Source organism: Trichechus manatus, unplaced genomic scaffold (genome assembly GCF_000243295.1).
Source record: "Trichechus manatus latirostris isolate Lorelei unplaced genomic scaffold, TriManLat1.0 scaffold00023, whole genome shotgun sequence".
Lineage (NCBI taxonomy): Eukaryota > Metazoa > Chordata > Mammalia > Sirenia > Trichechidae > Trichechus > Trichechus manatus.
Genome location: NW_004443959.1, coordinates 7,217,407 through 7,237,053, shown reverse-complemented (window position 1 = coordinate 7,237,053; position 19,647 = coordinate 7,217,407). Strand labels below are relative to the sequence as shown.

Genomic DNA, 19,647 nt, shown 5'->3' with positions numbered 1-19,647 from the left:
TGGCTGAGTTCTTTCTCTCTTCATTTGATGTTTTAGGGTTTCAGGATTGTTGTATTCTCTGTTTGGCTTAGTTTTTCGGATCTTTGCTGTGGAGGGACGGCGTGGTGCTTCTGCCTAGAGCGCCATTTTGCCAGAACTCTAGTCAAGATTTTAAATCACCTTTCTTAACACTTTTGCCTAGCACTCATGGATCTTCATGGATCAACTGGAAAATTTCAGAGAATTTTTGCCCAGTCAGAAAACTCATATTTTTTGACTTGGTTAAAAGTAAGGCAATACAGGTGTTGTATATTTTTAACCTGAAATTTTTGAACCTATTTAAAATTTACTATAAAAATGTGTATTGTTACTGTACAGTGTCCCAAATATCTTTTGGTATTCTTTGATCCTAAATGTGTTCTGCATTTTTCATAAATTTTTCGCCTTGGTTTGAGTAGTACCTTCAGCGGTACATCTGGAGCCCCTGCTGTATGTCAAGCTTCATGCTAAGCATCTTATAAATGTTGTCTTGTTTAATCCTCACAGCTGCCCTGTCCTGTGAGGTAGATACTACCGTTAGCCATGTATTCCAGATAAGGAAAGAGTCTAGAAAGTTTAAGTAACTCATCCTGGGTTCCACAGCTAGTAAGGGGAAGAGAGAGGTTCCAAAGCCAGTGCTGGCTTTCCTGTAGGTGATCTTGGCCTTGTTAGTCCCACTAATCATTATCCTAATGATGAAGTTGGGACAGGATGGTGTTTGCCATTCATTCATTGACCAAACATTCCCTGAATGCCTGTTATTTGCCAGGCATGCTGCTGGGCTCTGAGACTAGAGTGATAAGGCACAGACCCTGTCACCAAGGATCTCACCTGTTAATTCTAAACAAAGGGGCCAGTGAAATTTGTTGTTTGTTTTCCAGGAAAATACCAAGCCCGGATTCTTTCCGAGAGCCTTCTCACTCCGGCGGAGTACCAGAAAGAAGTCAATTATGAGCTGGTGACTGGGAAAGTGGACTCCTTGGGGGCCTTTTTTAGCACCCTCTGTCCAGGTAGGCTTGTAATGCGGCAGGTGCAGATTCCTAAATTCCTAAGACAGAAATAAACAGAGACAAAAAGGGAGGTCATCTCTGACCCTGTCTTCCCAAGGACTTGCTGAAGCTGACCTTGACTTAAATATTCAGAGTAGTCCCTCTGTTCTATCCTTTTGCCTCTATGTATCTTTTTTCTTACGTGCCAGGAGAAGTTTCTGACTGGCAATCTCTTCCTGCTCTGGCTGTCAGATTCTTCTAGACAGGGGCTATGTCGTCTCTGCCTTGGTGTGCACACGAGGTCCTTGTGCCTGGCTCTGTCTACCTCTCCAGCCTAGTCTGCCACCACTCCCTCCCTCCCCCTCTAAATTGCTCGTAGCTTCTCACTGAGAATGTCTCATTCCATGGGTTCTGTGCTGCAAGTTCCTCTTGCTTTGCCTGACTACTCGCCCCTCAAGACTCCTCATTTCCTCCCAGAAACCTTTGCTGACCCTTCCTTCTCCAGGATGGGCTTGGAACCCTTCTTCTCTGTCCCTTAGTGTCTTAGTCTTTCTTCTGTCATTGTAGTTACCATGACACAGTATAATTTCCTTTGTTAATATACTTGTCTTACTAGACTGTGAACTCCTTGACAGGATGCGCCATATCTTTCTTATTTCTGGTACCCAGGCCTCGGGACAGTGCCTGACACATAGTAGATGTTCCATAGGTGTTTGCTGAATTTAACTGAGATGCAAAACACATTTCTGCTTATTCTCTCTGTTTTGGGTAGAGGGCGACATTGACATTTTGCTGGACAAATTTTATCAGGAAAATCAAGGCCATATTTCTTCCTCACTTGCTGCCTCCTCTGTCACTAAACCAGCATCCCTGGATGTCAGCGGGCTACCAGCATGCACAAGTGAGTAACGGGAAGAGGCTGGGTGCTGGTGATCTGGGCTGGGTGGGGCAGCTTCCATGGATCTCCAGGTGCTGCAAGGAAGTGATTCTAGAGGCTCATCCAAAAGGCAGGGCATCTCTTTAGCATCAGAGTAGACCTAATATGTAATTTAGTCTTTGATAATTTAGTTTTATCTTGAAATGTATGTTTTTACACTTTTCCTGAGATAGTATATTTCTCTATGTTGGTTTCTAGCTTGTAAATATATTGTTGAAATTTTTTATTTATGCTAAGTCCCCAAAGAGCTGTGAGAGTCTCCTGGTCTACCTGAGAACTTGTAGCCCTCTTGCAGCATCCAGTCTTACGTCATCTCCTCTGGACGGCTGTCCTTGTTTCTTCCAGGCAGAGTAGGCCACTGCTTTTGTGCTCACAGAGTGCTTTCTTCATGCCTTCATTATTAAATGAAGAAACGTATGTAAAATGACAACCACAGTATGTGGCAAACAGCAAGCACTTGATAAATGGGTAGTCTGTCTTAACCTTCCCTTAGTCACTTTAGAATGTATCGCTAGCTGGGGGCCCATGTTGGAGTCCCTAGCTGAGTTTTGCCCAGGAGGAAAGTGTGACCTGGCAGACACAGGCCAGGAGCCTTCTGCGTTCTCGGCTTACCTCACACCATGGGCTCTGGTTCCAGGCTACAATCTGGAGCCGCACCGCATCCGGCCCTTCCAGTTGGCAGTGGCCCAGAAGCTCCTCTCCCATGTGTGCTCGATCGCTGATTCCAGCACTCAAAACCTGGATTTGGGATCCTTCGAGAAGGTTGACTTTCTGATTTGTATTCCACCCTCAGAAGTGACCTACCAGCAGACCTTGTTCCACGTCTGGCATTCAGGTACGTGGCCTTTCAGGGGCGGGTGTTCAGTCTTGTGTGGAGAAGCTTTGATCCATCTCAATTAGATTTGGATTGCACGTTATTCTTTGCTTCTAAAGTATATAAGTGTTATTATCCCCATTCTGTAGACCATGAAACCTATGCTCAGAGACTAATGCCCAGGATTTTATAATCTGTCAAAGGTAGAACCATGACTTTGTCACACTCTGGTCAACAATCCAACTGTGTGTTACTGTGTGGCTTCAACTTAATATATTTTCCCTTTGCTTTCAAGGGGATTGATATTTAAACACATGAAGTACACAGTGTCAATGTCTTTCAAGATGAACTCTGTAGTGGTATCATGTAAGGCCATGTGGCATTCAGGCTGAGAGATGATTTTACTAGGTGGTGGGACCTTTCCCTTCCCTTCAGTCATATGAAGCCTGAGATCAGCTGCTTCACGAAGCCAGCTTTGCTGGTGCCCACTTGGTGGGCTGCTGTGTACACAACCAAGCTGTGGAGCAGGCCTGCCTCTGTGCCCAGCTTCCCATACGTAAGAGTTACATGGTAGTTGTTTGCGTGTGAGTCGGCCTCCCAGACTCTCCCATGTCTTACTCATCTCGGTAGCCCTGGGGCCTAGCACAGCGCCTGGTATATAGGAGATGCTTATCAAGTGTCTGTTGAGTGAAAGTAGCAATGTTTGAAGTTCCTGATGTGTTTTCATTCTCTTGCAGGGGTTTTACTGGAGCTTGGCTTGGAGAAGGAGCGTATGACCAAGCAGAAAGTAGAACAGTATGTTTTGAAGCTAGATGCAGAGGCTCAGACAAAATTTAAGGCCTTTCTGCAAAACTCCTTTCAGAATCCGCATACCCTGTTTGTCCTAATCCACGACCATGCCCACTGGGATCTTGTGAGGTTAGAGTGACTTGGTATATGACAAGGTTGACATTTTCCTTCTTTGAAATAATATATATGGATGAGGCTTGGGGCTGTGGGTTCAAGTCTTAAAAAGATCAATGATGTTGGGGGTTTGGTGTTTGTAAGCAGATGCCATGGATGTTTTCAGGATCTTAGAGCTGGAAGCTATCTCAGGAGTATCTAATGTAACCCCTGAAATTTACCATTATGGAAACTAAGGGCCAGAGAAGGAAAGTGTCTCACTCAAAGTCATGGGCAGTGGTGGGCAGGTGTTAGTGAACAGGGCCCAGCCTAGAACTAAGGCCCCCGAATCACAGCACTTTTTTCTGTGCCCCTCTTGGCAACAAAGGAGCCACAATGGTACAGGGAAGGGATCCTGATGCGTGTAGCTCAGGCCAGGCCCCTCCCTGATTGGGCCTGCCATCAACTCTAATATCATGCCGTTCTTCAGGGGCGATTTTACTTAATTAAAATGAATATAAATCTAGATTAATCTCAGATGGTGTCAAGCCAGGAGCCTGGTGGGATTTCCCAGTTGTTTACTGGGATCGATCACCTCTATGAGACTGGCGGTGGGGTGTGCATTTAGACACTGCCACTGAGGCAGATGAGGAGAAGCAGTAACACAGGAGGGGAGGAGGATCGTGGGGCCAGATCAGGGGGGAAGGCTTTAATTTACCACAGATTCATTGAAGTTTAGGGCTGGCCAGGGCCTTAAAGATCACCTGGAAAAGGGGTTTACAATCTAGGGTCCATGTACAGGCTTAAGGGAATTTGAACATCCTGAAATGACATAAAGGCTATATTGTGACTATTCATTTTGGGAGTAGGCTTTTCAGAGTGGTTATCTGCCCCCCAAAAGGTTAAGCACTGATTTGTCCTATTCCCTAAATTTATAGAAGAGTAAGCGGAGACCATTATCCCACAAAGAGAAGCTGAGCTAGGTCTGTTTTCTAGACCCTTTGTCCAGAATACTTCTCATTCCTTCACCGTAACCCTTTTAATTTAGCATAGACTTTGCCATTTTATATCCTTTTTGGATCATTTCAGGATCAGTAGGACTTTAGGGAAAAGAATTTAAGGAGATAAGTACACAATCAGATTGGGCCAAAGGAGAAAAGGCAATTCAGTGAACACTCCTGGCTCAGAGTCACTGCACTGAAGGAGTAGACAGATTGCGTATCTTTAAGCAATCTCTTATAATAACTGTTCCCTCAGCCAAGTTAATAAGTAATGGCTATCAGGGTGGTCCTTGACAGATACCTGAAATTCAATCTTTTTTTTCCTAGTTATGGGCAGAACCATAAGCTTCACGTTTTGGCACAGTTGAGGTGGGGCTAGTTATAAATATATTCAACTGCTTTATCCTTGTAAAATTATAGAACGGTGTTAGGAACTCCCCTTATTGTTCCTTCTCCCCCTTTTCCTCCCTCAGTAGCGCTGTTCATAATCTCTATTCTCAAAGTGACACGTCCATGGGATTGGTGGATAGATTGCTCAACTGCAGGGAGGTGAAGGAGGCCCCCAACATCGTGACACTTCATGTGACTTCCTTCCCATATGCTCTGCAGACACAACATACCCTCATAAGCCCGTACAACGAGATCCACTGGCCTGCCTCCTACAATAATGTGAGTGCCCTGGGGCTGGGGGGTTGTAATTTAGCAATCGCCCTTGAATTTGGAGAAATTTTATTTAGTAAAAAATCTTGACTAACTAGTATAGTTTGGGATCAAGTGGATTCCAGCTCCTTGGATCTTTGATTCAACCCATCGTTAGATTTATAACTTTCTAGATGCACCTGGAAACCTTCCTGCAATGGAGCAGTTGGCTCCCTCATCTCTGGAAGTGCGTTGCAGTGAAGTTACTTTGGTATTTTCTTCAGTGACCAAAGCTGTCTGACCCTAGGAGCAGCGTTCTCGTGGTATTGTTCTCATGGTATTGGATAGACAAGCTGAAGATAGAGCCCGTGAGGGTTGTTGTGGGGATTTGGGCTCCATATGGAGTGACTCCAGATTTGTCTAGACACCTTAGAAATGTTCCTATTTTTCCTGTGCCCACACTCTTTAGCAGTGTAGTATGAAATCTCCTTCTTCAAATCAAACACACATCCTCGAAGGATGGTGAGTTTTATTTTAGTTTCCATTATCTGCCATTTTCCTATCAAAGCAGGAGACCAAAACAATTCTGATAATTTGAGAATCCTGGTGCATGGTGAATAAGTAGACATAAAATGCGGGACTTTTGGAGTGCCTCAGTCACCTGAGGAGCTTTTAAAAACACTGATGCCTGGCCCCAGTCCTGTGACTTCAGAATCAATAATGTTAATAACAATAGCAATCATATATGCAGCTCCTCCTACCTGCTGGGTGCTGTTCTAAGTGCTTTATGCATATGAACTCATCCAAGAGGCAGATGTTAGGATGATTTCTGTTTTGCAAATGAGAAATTGAGGCTGAGGAGGGAAAGAGTCACTTACTTAAAGGCCATGCAGCTAGAAAGTGGTAGAGCCAGGACTTGATCGAGCTTGTCTGGCTCCACTGCCCTCATGCTCTTTGGGGTGAAGTTCAGGCCTTTGTATTTTTAACAACCTCCCCCAACTTTGCTATGCTCTGAAGTTTGAGAAGCACTGATATCAGTTTGGGAGGAATTTATGTCAACATGAGTAAAGTTGGTTAGATAAAGGTATTTTTTTCTGTTAATTTCAATAGCAACTGAATGTATGATAGTTGATTTGGATATTCCTAAAATCAACTTAAAAGTATGGAAAGACGCAATTTTAACAAAGAAAATTTTTTTTTTTTTAGAAAAATGAGGCTGAGTTTCTTCTTGGTGAAGACATTGGGACCAAATGTCTTCATAGATTGGGAAAACTCTTAACTAGGGGGGATGTGCCATCATTAAGTATGGGGAGCTGTTTGCTCTGGATTGGGAGAGGAAGGAAATTTGTAAAATGCCATGCAAGGAACTGCAGAGTCAGTACAATCTAGACCAGGACGCCAATCCAAGTCACCTGCATGCCTGGCATACGAACCTCCTGCTATCCTTGTGAATGCAACGTTTGAGTGACTGATGCTCTTATCTGTTTTAGGGAGTGGACTTGTATCATGAAAATAAGAAGTACTTTGGGCTGTCAGAATTTATTGAATCTACCCTTTCGGGACACAGCCTCCCCTTGCTCAGATACGATAGTTCTTTTGAGGCCATGGTCACCGCATTAGGAAAAAGGTACACTTCTCTCTCTGAAGTTACTAAAAATGCTCACTAGCTTAAGGTGCAAGCTGAGGTGTGTGCAGCCAGCTAGTGAGTCCCAGGAAAGCTCACCTCTCTTCCTTCCTGGTTGACTCAGTCCCTCCATTAAAGGGACCCTGGTGTATTTCTTGTCCTGCATTTGAATCACTTTGTGTCAGTGGTATCCTTGTCATGCTGTTGCTCCAGGACATTTTAGAAATGAGAATACAGAAATATGCTGGAATACGAATTATGTGTTTGAGAATCAAGGGAGGGCAAGAAATGAGAGGTAAGATACCAAAAGGTCTAAAGGAAGCAACAATAACCATAGTTGGCTTCATTTTTTATTTCCTCCATTTGTCTATTGAGTGCTTATTTTGTGCCATTCATTGTTCCAAGATTTTAACTTTCATTATCTTATTTAGTCCTCACAACCACTCTGAGTAAGTTGCTATTATCCCTATTTTACAAATGAAGAATTCGAGGCACAGAGAGACCTAGTGACTTTCTCAGGCCACACATCTAGAAAGTGACAGAACTGGATATGAACCCAGGGGTAGTCTGACTCCAGAGCTTGCCTTTTTAACCCCCTTGAAACATACCTGTGAGCTAGATATTAATGCTACCATTTTGCAGATAAGGAAACTGAGGCTGAGAGGTTGAGTAATTGCTGACATCCACACAGTTTAGATATTGTAAAGCCAGATCAGGATTGTCTAATGCAAAACAAAATGAGTGACTCTGCCACTAATTGTTGGTGTGAGTTGGGCTCTTCTACCCGTCACTGTACCTCATTTGTAGACAGAAGATTAAATTACAGCGTGTTCCTCAAGCTGTGTTCCAAGGAATGCTGCTTTGGCTGTATGCTAATAGTTGTTAAGCCAAAAAGGATTCCATGGTCAAATGCGTTTGAAAAATGTTACATTTAACAAAAGGATTTCTTCACCACGAGAGTTCTCAGAGCCTTCAATGAGCCCATGCTTGCTATACATCTCCAAGAGAAGGATCTAGTGTTCAGCATCTCACTTATCTGATCAGGGAGCCCCCTTTTATTAGTAAGGGTGAATGTGGAGTATCTTGTGGGATTAGTGTCCCCAGAACACTCTTTGAGGAACTAAACCTCTTTGATGCCTTCCAGCTCTATGACAATGATAGAAGAGTAATCAAGCCAATTCTCTAACTCACGGATTGGCAGCTGGGCTCTTACAAAGTAGCTTAGTGAAGAACAGGGCTTCTGAATTGGTTCATTCCGGTTTGAACCCCAGCTGAGAATTTGCATTTCTAACAAGTAACCAGGAAGTTATACGTAAGAATCACTTGGGGATCTTGTTAAACTGTAGAATCTGATTCAGGTTATCTGGGGTGGAAATGCAAATTCTCAGCAGGGAACTTGTTAGAAATGCAAATTCTTAGTAGGGGTTTGAACTGGAGGAACTGGTTCGAAGCCCTAGTGAAGAAGTCCTCCTAGATTTTACACGGAGGCTAAGAGAACTTGCCTTTGCAGCTCCTCTGCTTCTCTGCTTCTCTCCCCAGCTTCTCCTCACTGCAACTAGCGTATGTTGAGTGCTTACTGTGTGGTAGAGATTGGGTTAAGTACTTTACATTTACTATAGAATATCATCCTCACAACAGCACAGTGAGAGAGAAAATATTGTTACCTGCATTTTGAAGATGAAGAAACTGAGACAAGGCTAGATCACTTGTCCATGGTCACACAAGGGGTTTAGAGTGAAGCTGGACCCAAACCCTGGTCACTTGACTTAAAAACCACATGACCACCAAGCCATACTGACCAAGCCTCCTGGATCACCACTTACCATCTGTGAGATTTTAGGAAAGTTTCATAATTCTCTGTGGGGATAATAACACCTACCTCAGGTCAACAGTTCCAATCCACTGGCTGCTCCTTGGAAACCATATGGGGCAGTTCTACTCTGTCCTGTAGGGTCGCTGTGAGTTGGATAAACTCGACGGCAATGGGTTTGGTTTTGGTTCATAGGGATGTTATGAGGATTGAATGGTTAATACACATAAAGCAGTAAGGACAGTGCATATTATGTGCTCAATGTTAGCTGCTGTCATCATCCCCCTTCCCCCATCTCTTCTCTTCTCCTCCTCTGCCAAACCTTGGATAGAGGTTAAATTTTACATTTCACTGAGTTAGAAGAGAATATCAAACCATGGAATCTTGAGGTGTGGAGGATCATAGGAACTCCTAGGAGTCATTTAGTCCTACCATCTCATTTTACAATTGTGGGAACTGAGAACCAGAAAGAAGAGGTGACTTACCCAAGGTCACCCAGCCCCTTTGTGTCTACCTGGGACTACAGCTGGATTTGATGTTCTTTCCACCATACCATGCTGCCTTCCTAGGAAAACTCTCAAAACCATTAATTTGAAACAGAAAGAAATCAAGGTAAGAACAGGCAAGGTTAGTGCCTCTTGCCACCACGTGCATGGCCAGACTGTCAGCTAGCCTTGTGTTGCAAATGGATCCCACGGGACAGCTGGGAAATCTGCCCATGGGACTACAAATCTGACACAAGCTTACTCAGGCTTAAAAATAAAAGATTTAGACAAATAACAACTTCCATTTTTATTCCCATATGTTTTCTCTGGAACTTTGTTCTTTTAGAGCCAAGCACAGAGGTTTAGAGGAGGGCACAGTTCTCTGCGGGGCCACATCCTGTGTACTTTTCTGTGGTTGGCCTGCCAGTGCTATTTGGAGCTGGTCTCTAGTTCCTGCCTCCCACATGCTTGTCTTTTTTAAAGTAACAATAACTTTAATGAGGCATAACTGATATACTGCACATATTTTAAGTGTTCGATTTAATGAGTTTTGGCATAAGTATACGCTCGTAAAAACCTCACCACAAGATAGTGAACAAAGTTTCCTCCTGCCTCTTTGGAATTCCTCCCTCTTGCTCTTCTCCCACTATAGATTAGTTTGCATTTTTTAGAGTTTTCTGTAAATGGAGTTATACAATACTCTTTTTGTTTGTTTTCTTTCACTCAGATAATTATTTTGAGATTCATCTATTTGTTGCATGTACCAATAGTGTATTCCTTTTTTAATTGCTGCATAGTATTCTATTGTATGGCTAAACCAAAGTTTATTTACAGCTTAATGGACATTTAGGTTGTTTTACAGTTTTGCTATTACAAATAAAGCTGCTATGAACATTCACATACAAAGCTTTGTGTAGATATACGCTTTCATTTCTGTTAGTACTGGAAGGCCTGGGTTATGTGGTAGGTGTATGTTTAACTTTTTAAGAACCTGTCAGACTGTTTTCCAAAATAGTTGTATCATTTTACATTCCCATCAGCAATGTATGAGAGTTCCAGTTGCTCTACATCCTTGCCAGCACTTGGTATGATCAGCCTTTTTGATTTTAGCCATTCTGATAGGTATGTAGTAGCATCTCATTGTAGTTTTAGTTTGTGTTTCTCCAATGACTAATGATATTGAGCATCTTTTCATGTGCTTATCTGCCATTCATATCTTTTTTGGTGAAGTGTCTCTTGATAAATTGACCCCTTTATCATTATGAAATAACCCTATTTAATATTCTTTGTTCTGAAATCTACTTCATCTGGTATTAATACAGCTACTACAGCTTTCTTTTGATGAGTGTTAGCATGGTTTGTAATTTTCCATCCTTTTACTTTTAACCTGTTTGTGTTTTTATATTTAAAGTCAGTTTAGATAGTTGAGGCTTGCTTTTTGAAAATTCAATCTGACAATCTCTGCATTTTAATTGAGATGTTTAGACTATTTACATTTACTGTGCTTATTGATATAGTTGGGTTTAAATCTATCATCTTATAATTTGTTTTCTGTTTGTTCCATCTGATCCATATTCCTTTTTTCTGTCTTCTTTGGATATTGTACTTTTTATGATTTCATTCTCCCTTTTTTATTAGCTATAACTCTTTGTTGTGATATTTTAGTGATTGCTTTGTAGTTAATAGTATCTTCACCTTATCACAATCCAGCTTCAAGTGATATTATACCACTTCACATATAGTATTAGAGTCTTGCAACAGTATATTTACATTTATCCTCTCCTAGGCTCTGTGCTGTTGTCATAATACATTTTACTTATACATATGCTATAAACCTCACAGTTTTCTTATTTTTGCTTTAGATAGTCAATCATCTTTTAAAGATATTTAAGTAATAAGAAAAAACACCTTTTATATTTACCCATATAACGTTATAATTACCAGTGTTTTTATTTCTTTGTGTAGATCCAAATTTCCATCTGGTATCATTTTTCTTCTGTCTGAAAGGCTTCTGTTAACATTTCTTCTAGTGCAGGTATGTTGGTGATGAATTCTTTCAGCTTTTGTGTGTCTGAAAAAGTCTATATTTTGCCTCATTTTTGAAAGATAATTTCCCTAGGCATAGGATTATAGGTTGACTTTTCCCCCCCTTTGAGTACATTAAAGATGTCGTTCCATTTTCTCCTGACATGGATGATTTCCAAGAAGAAATCTCCTTGTCTTTGTTTCTCTCTATGTAAGGTGTCTCCCTTATATCCCCTGGCTGCTTTAAAAAAAATTTTTTTAAAAATTTATCATCAGTTTAAAACAATTTGATTAAAATATGCCTTGGTATAGCTTTTGTCATGTTTCTGGTGCTTGAGTTCATTGAGTTTTCATCAAATATGAAAAAATTTCAGCTATTATTTCTTCAAAAAAATGTTTTGCATTCCGTCCTCCCCTCTTAGAGGACTCCAATTACATATATATTAGAACTTTTGAAGTTGTTCCATAGCTCCCTTACGCTTGATTCATTGTTTTTTCAGTTTTCTTTTCTCTTTGTATTTCATTTTAGATAGTTCTACTGTTATGTTTTCATGTTTACTAATCTTTTTCCCTGTAATGTCCAATCTGTTGTCAATCCCATCCAGTTTACTTTTGATCTCAGACATTGTAGTTTTCTTTTCTAGAAGTTTGATTTGGGTCTTTTTTATATCTCTATTTAACATGCTTAATGTTTCCCTAGCTTTTTGAACATATGGAATACAGGTATAATAATTGTTTATTCTTGTGTACTAATTCTATCAATTGTGTCACTTCTGTGTCAGTTTCTATTGACTGATGATTGATGTTTACATCTTCATTAGGGGTTATATTTTGCTTATTCTTTATATTCCTAGTAATTTTTGATTTAATGTTGTCTTAGGCTGGGTTCTCTAGAGGAGCAAAACCAGTGAAGTGTGTGTGTGTGTGTGTGTATATATATATATATATATATAGAGAGAGAGAGAGAGAGAGAGAGAGAGATTTATCTCTAAGAAATGGCTCATGCAGTTGTGGAGGCCGGAAAGTCCCAAATCCATGGGTCTGGTGTCAGGCTGGAGGCTTCTCCTGACTCACATGCTTGCAGGGTCTGACAAACCCAGAATTGGCAGGTTTCTGGCTCACGGGATTGTGGGAGCTGGCAAACACCGAGAACTGCAGGTCAGGCAGCAGGCTGCTGGCTCATTTCCCAAGAACCAGAGGTCAGAGGATGGCAAGTCAGATGCAGGATCCAGACCATGTGAGCTTTGCCAGAACATCTGTAAATATAGGATGCAGGCCACACCCCCAAGGAAACTCCATTTTCAACTGATTGGCTGTTTACATTATATCACAAAATAGGGAATGACTACATCAGATCACAAAATGGAGGATGATTGCATCATTACATTAACTGCCAAAATACATCATTATATAACTTCCAAACTACTGAGAATCATGGCCCAGCCAAGTTGACAGCCAACCCTAACCATCACAGATGTCAAACATTGTGAATTTTATGTTGTTAGGTGCTGGATATCTTTGAATTCCTATAGATCTTTCAGAGGTTTGTTTTGAGATACAGTTAACTTGGAAACAGTTTAATCCTTTCAAGTCTTGCTTTTAATCTCTGTTAGTCAGGATCAGTGCAGTATTTAGTCTAATCCTAACTTTGCTCCACTACTGAGGAAAAACCCTCTGAGTACAATGTCCCATGAGTTCTCATATTTTCTACTGTGATGGTGGAACAGCAACTATTCCCAGCCCTATGTGAGCTTCAGGGATTGTTTCCATTAATATTTTAGGTTGGTTCTTTTCTGGACCTTGGCACATACATGCAATGATCATTATTCAGCTAAAGACTTGAGGGGGAGATCTCTGCAGATCTCTGAAGTTCTCAATCTGTGCATCTCTCTATTCTTTGGTACTTTGCCCTGTGAACACCAGCTGCTTTGGTCTCCCTGGATTTCCAGCATCTCATTAACTAAGACCACTGGACTTTGCCTGAGTTCCTCCTTCATGAGGACAGCCTACAAGCTCTTTCCAGGCAGAAGCTGGGAATTCATCTAATTAGTTTCCCACTTGTCAGAATCATTGTCTTTTATTGCCTAATGTCCAATGTCTTGAAACATTACTGTTTCATATATTTGTCCAGTTTTTTTAGTTGTTTCAGGCAAAGGATATATCTGGTCCCTGTTACTCCATCTTAGTCAGAAGCAGGAGTCTCTGCTCATCCTTGGAACAGAGTTGACTGCAGGCCTTTCCCACCTTATGAGAACCCTGAGTGGGTACATCTCAGAATTAGGAACATCTGACTTGTGAACCCTGTATCTGAATGTCCATGCCAGCAGTCATGGGAAGAGGCACATGCTTCTCCCCAAGTGACATTTGCCCTTATTACCTTGCTCAAGGTGACAAGAGGCCACCATAGCTGGGACAGTAATATAGGACATTTTCCACACTGCTGTCTTTCTTTCTTCCTGAGAATTATTTGGCAAATGCGCAAGACAGGGCAAAGCAGTCTCTGGGCCACTGAGTCTCCTTTGTGCTGTACTGCACGGACCAGCTGTGCCTTCCTGAGATAACATTGGCAATGGCAAGGTTTCCGAGAAGACTTCAGTTTATATAACCCAGAGAGTAGTTCAAGTGCTAAGGGAGGCATGAAGAAAGGGAGAAGAATGATGGACAGGAAGAAGAAGGAGGAGAAGACATCATAGTGGAGTCAGAGATGCTATCAGAGATACTGTTGGGAAGGTGAGCTGGCTGCCCTAATAGGAGCTCAGGTGGCAGGATCGTGGTGGGAACTGCATGGCCGTGGCATGGTTCCTATCATTGTAGGTCAAGAAACTATTTTATCTTTGCTCCAAAAAGCTGCTGAGTCAAGGAGGCTCATTTCAGCTAAATAAGCTCCTTATATGAGAATGTTTTGTATAAAGGACATCAATTTGTTTATTCCTGCTGAGAAATGCACAGTGATCTGGACTTTTCTGGTGGTCCTTCGGGATCGGTTTCTGACACATGGGTCAGAGACGCTCTAGCAGTGCATGTGGTTGTGGAGGTAGTAACCACCTTCACGTGGAGACACTGGCCTCCTCCTATATAATAACCACAATTTCTGAAGCAGCGCTTGGGATTCTTGGTTTGATTGGATGTGTTCTGATTTGTAATTTATCTGTCCAATTAAATCACATTTAGTCACATTTCTAATAATTTGCTGTAGTTGGAATAAATACAAGGGTGTGCCTTTAGGGCTGTCCCACAAAATTTGGGGTATGTGGTAGCTGCACTAAAGGAGCCCTGGTGGTGCAGTGGTTAAGAGCTCGACTGCTAACCAACAGGTCAGCTGTTCAAACCCACCAGCTGCTCTGCAGGAGAAAGATGTGGCGGTCTACTTCTGTAAAGATTATAGCCTTGGAAACTATGGCGCAGTTCTATATCCTATAGGGTCTCTGTGAGTCAGAATCAGCTCGACAGCAGTGGGTTTGGCTTTTTTTTTTTCTTGGTAGCTGCACTTCTACACTATATGGATTGTGAGTGGTTCTATTTCTAGTTGGAACTTTGGGAAAATTACCTAACTTCTCATGGAAATAGAAGTTAAGCTGACAGTAGACTAAATAGCCATGCATTTTATTCATTTGCTGCACAAACATTTACTGAGTATCTACTAAGTGAAAAACAAAAATAACAATGAACCTCTGTTTTTGTTTCTTAGCTGGAAACGACACAGCAGTTTATAATTTGGCTTCTAAGGAAAAAAGGTACTCAAGTTCGAAACAGTTGACTCCAAAAGGAATTTTGGAAATACAACTCATTTGTAATTTGGGCATTGCTGTACTTGTCAGCCCAAACTGACAGGTGTCTTGGGTTACGTGTTTGCAGTAGGGAGGGCCTTCTTCTTCACAGAGGACTCTGCGTTGGCGTGCACTGGCCCCGCATCACGATCGGTCTCTTTGTGTTGCAGGTTCCCCCGCCTGCACAGTGCGGTGATCAGGACCTTTGTTCTTGTGCAGCACTATGCGGCGGCCATGATGGCCGTGAGCGGCCTCTCACAGATGAAGAACTATACGTCCGTGGAGACGCTGGAGATCACTCAGAACCTCATCAACTCCTCTAAGCAGTGCCCCTGTGGCCATGGGCTCATGGTCCTGCTGCGGGTCCCCTGCTCGCCCCTGGCAGCCGTGGCCTATGAGCGGCTCTCCCACGTGCGGGAGCGGCTGGCCCTGGAGGAGCACTTTGAGATCATACTGGGCAACCCCAGCTCCGGCATCACTGTCGGGAAGCACTTTGTGAAGCAGCTCAAGGTGGGTGATGATGTGGTGAGAAAGCGGGATGAGTAGGGGCGGGGCATGTCAACAAACTCCTTAACTTTGCAGTTGTGGACTCTCAAGATCTGCCCAGCCCCTCTAGCCTCACCTCTTGCCACTTGCCTGTGTATATTTTTCAAACCAGTGGTGCCGAATTACCTATAAACTGTCCCAAAATCCAGTATCTTGCTAAGCTTTTCTTTCTTCCCAGGGTGTATTTCTTCTCCTCGTCTAATTAGCTGTTGCTTCTAGGCCTTCAAAATTCCTTTTCTTCCTGCAGGAAGCTCCCTCCCCGCCCCACAAGGCCGGTTTGATGCTTTCTTGTTGCCTCAGCCCATGTGCCAACCACTGTCATTAGCTGTCTCCCCATCATCTGGCCCCTCCCCCAGGCGGTGGAGGGCAAGGACCACACCCCACAGACCTCCTCTTCCCAAGCGCCTCACACAGTGCCTGTCTGGCTCGTAGTAGGTTCTCACTTAACTTGCAGGTGAGGGAAAATGCCAAAGGGCTAGAGAAGAGTATTAAAAGAATAAATGAGGGAAGTTAGCTCAACTTGACCAAGGCAAGGTCATGGAAGCTTCATAGACACATCCAGATTCCCCGAGGGACCGAATTACTGGGCTGAGGGCTAGGGACCATGGTCTCGGGGACATCTAGCTCAATTGGCATAACAATTTAGAAAGAAAATGTTCTATATTCTACTTTGATGAGTAGCATCCAGGGTCTTAAAAGCTTGTGAGCAGCCATCTAAGATTCCACTGGTCCCACCCCATCTGGAACAAGGGAGAATGAAGAAAACCAACGACACAGGGAAAGATTAGTCCAAAGGTCTAATAGACCACAACGACCACAGCCTCCACCAGACTGAGTCCAGCAAAACTAGATGGTGCCCGGCTACCACCACTGACTGCTCTGACAGAGATCATAATAGAGGGTCCCAGACAGAGCTGGAGAAAAATATAGAACAAAATTCTAACTCACAAAAAAAGACCAGACTTACTGGTGTGACAGGACTGTAGAAACCACAAGAGTATGGCCCACAGGCATCCTTTCAACTCAGTACTAAAATCACAAAAAAAAGAATAAATGAGTGAAAAGATATGAATGAAACGCACGACACCATGATTGAGAGAACGTAGGAAAGAACATTAGAGAAAATTGAGGGTATATGCTTTCTCCCAAAGAATCGGTCAGTCATGTAATAGATATTTACTGAACACCTAATATGTTCCAGGCAGTGTTCTAGGGGGCTGGGAGTACAGTGGTGAACTAGATTATGTACCTACTTGTAGTATAAAATCTTCCCTATTTATCAAAAGACATCTTGCGAGGACTATAAATCAGCACCAAAAAAACCCAAACTCGTTGCCATCAAGTTAATTCCGACTCATAGTGACCCTATAGGACAGAGTAGAACTACCCCATAGGGTTTCCAAGGAGCAGCTGGTGAATTCGAACTGCTGACCTTTTGGTTCGCAGCTGAAGCCTTAACTACTGCGCCACTAGGGCTCCTGTAAATCAATGGGAAGTACTTAAAAGGGGACACCAGGGTTCACCTGGGGCTGGGCTCGTTAGGAAGTCAGGATTCTCACTGCTTTAATTTCTTTATAATTGTCTGCAGATGTGGCAGAAAATTGATGATGCTGAGTGGAGACCTCAGACTTACTTGGAGTTGGAGGGCCTGCCTTGCATTTTAATATTCAGTGGGATGGACCCGCATGGAGAATCCTTGCCAAGGTGAGTGTGTGGGGCGGGCGGGTGGGTGCTTTTGCCCCTAATGGCCTTTGAGGAACCAGCAAAGCAGGGCCGGAGCTGATAGATGGGCCTGGCCTACCGGAGTGTGGTTTGCCAGCCCAGGCTGGCGCTGCCTGACTCTAGGTGGCGCCATACACACTCATAGTCTTCATAGATTTGTATAGTTGTTACTTGACTTTTCCAGCAGATGGCAGTAAAATGTGTCTGAGGAAGGGGCAGCTTCTTCTAATGCTCAGAAAGGCACTGTTTGGGCTCGTGGTGGGGCTGTTTGTGGATGGAGGGCCCTGCAGCCGGAGCTAGGTTTAATGCCTCTATCAGTTTCCCCCATCGGGATCACTGTAGGTGAGTCAGGGATGGTAGTGCCATTTATGAGTCTCACATGATCCCTGGGGCTCAGGCTGCAGCTCCTGCTACAAACCTGGCTGCTTCGAAAGCTGGCCCCACCTGGTTGTCAGACGTGTTCTGGGCAGACTGTTGCAGCTTGGGAAGGAGTCTGGGTTTTTCAGAACAAGGAGGTGACCGTTTTGAAGGCTGTGTTCTGCTGGAGCTGTGCAGAGGTCAGCCACACATACAGAGTCTTCAGGAGCCTCTCGGCCGCCACACAGATGGGCAGACACTTGGGACAGAGGACACTGGGCCTCCTGCAAGGCAGCTGCTTGGATTGGTAGTGACAGGCTGGCCTTTAAAGATTTCATAGGTGCCCATGGAGGAGAGCAGGCAGCCGTGCTGTGGAGCCCTTGCATGTCTTTCCTCGTGTAACGGAATGATAGCAAGAGCTGATGTGTATTGAGTTCCTGTTATGTGCTGGGACACTGTCCTAGACTCTTAACCATAACCCTGGGAGGAAAGGTATTGTTTCAGTAGTTCCATCTTACTGATGAAGAGACTGAGGCTTTGAGAGGTTAAGCCAGTCTGGCTGACACTGGGCTCTAGGGCTGCCTCTGTCCCCTGGGCGACACCACATTTAAGCAGGGTTCACTGTGCACTCTGCATGTTAATGGGTCAGGTGAAGGGGTGGCTGCAAAATGTTTGACGGTGGTGGTTGCTATTTCACATGTATTCTTTCATTCCTCAACTTCTTAAGGACTAGGACAATGTCTTAATCTACTGCAAATTTTAGCAAGCATTTATTGAGTACCTTCTGTATACCAGGCACTGTGCTAGACTTTTAATAGTGCATTTAATCCTTGCAACAATACTATTACTATCCTGTTTTATAGTTGAGTTAAATCAAAGGTCATTGGCCTGAGGTCCCATGAGCAGTAAGTTGCTCACTCTGGTTTAAACCCCATCCGCTTCTCTCCAAGCTGTCTGCTGTTTCTGTTACACAGCCCTGAGTGCTGTGCTGGCCTTTCACTACTTCTCACTACTCCACATACTTCATGACTTGGTGTCTGTCTTCCCAGACACTCACATCCGGTAAGGGAGTGACCGTGTGTGACTTGGTCACCATCATATCCCATAGTACTGTCCCCGGCACATTTCAAGTGTTGGTTGAATAATTAAATGCCCACTTATTACATGCGACCATCACAACCACCCATTTGGATGATTATTAATACCTAGTCCCAGTTTTCAGATGGAAATATCTGAGCCTCAGAGAAGCTGCACAGCTTGTTGAAGGTTCCATCACCAGGAAGTGGCAGAGCAGGGTTCCAGCCCTCACTTCTGCTACCCTGAAATCCAGTCCTCTATTTCCATGCAGCACAGGGATAAATACTTGGCTGGTGCCCCAAAGCCTTACTATTACATTGATTTTGCAGCTTTTGCTGTTTGCTTTTCATTTATACAAGCCCAAGTGTCATAACGAGGCGGGCGTGGGGTTGGCGTGAAGCACCATTTCCCACAGCACCAAGAGCAGGGCCTCATTGATAGAAGGCACCCATAAATACCTACTGAAAGGATGTCCTGTTTCCTCCCAGGTCTTTAAGGTACTGTGACCTGCGTTTAATAAACTCCTCCTGCCTGGTGAGAACGGCCTTGGAGCAGGAGCTTGGCCTGGCTGCCTACTTTGTGAGTAACGAGGTTCCCTTGGAGAAGGGGACTGTGAACGAGGCCCTGGAGAGTGACGCGGAGAAACTGAGCAGCACAGATAACGAGGATGAGGAGTTGGTGACGGAAGGTGAGGGCCAGACTGTCTTCCAACCCTGCTGCTCCTGCCGGCAGATCTTCTCTGGCTTTTAATCTTTGAGTCAGCAGTGCGCCTACCTGGATGGCTGTCTCCAGTTCAGTGTGGTCTTTGGGGCACTGTTGGTTGGTTAGAAGCTATGGATGAGAGTTTCTAGATAAGTCTTTGATAAAGGAAATGGAGAAAACCTCTCATTGAACTCAGATTGCTTTTTTTTTCTTTTCCTTTCTTTCTTTTTTGGTGGTATGAGAAAATGGCAA

The 19,647-nt window shown here is 43.5% G+C and overlaps 1 protein-coding gene across 1 annotated transcript in view; it reads left to right on the top strand.

The window, feature by feature from the left end:
• GREB1 (growth regulating estrogen receptor binding 1) overlaps positions 1 to 19,647 on the top strand; it is a 104,598-nt gene that overhangs the window by 53,066 nt on the left and 31,885 nt on the right. Inside the window, exons 11-19 of the mRNA XM_004373051.1 lie at positions 900 to 1,028; positions 1,780 to 1,908; positions 2,582 to 2,779; positions 3,496 to 3,676; positions 5,115 to 5,310; positions 6,771 to 6,907; positions 15,162 to 15,501; positions 17,126 to 17,241; positions 19,182 to 19,381. Coding sequence (XP_004373108.1) covers positions 900 to 1,028; positions 1,780 to 1,908; positions 2,582 to 2,779; positions 3,496 to 3,676; positions 5,115 to 5,310; positions 6,771 to 6,907; positions 15,162 to 15,501; positions 17,126 to 17,241; positions 19,182 to 19,381 — 1,626 coding nt within the window. The remainder of the gene's footprint in view (positions 1 to 899; positions 1,029 to 1,779; positions 1,909 to 2,581; positions 2,780 to 3,495; positions 3,677 to 5,114; positions 5,311 to 6,770; positions 6,908 to 15,161; positions 15,502 to 17,125; positions 17,242 to 19,181; positions 19,382 to 19,647) is intronic.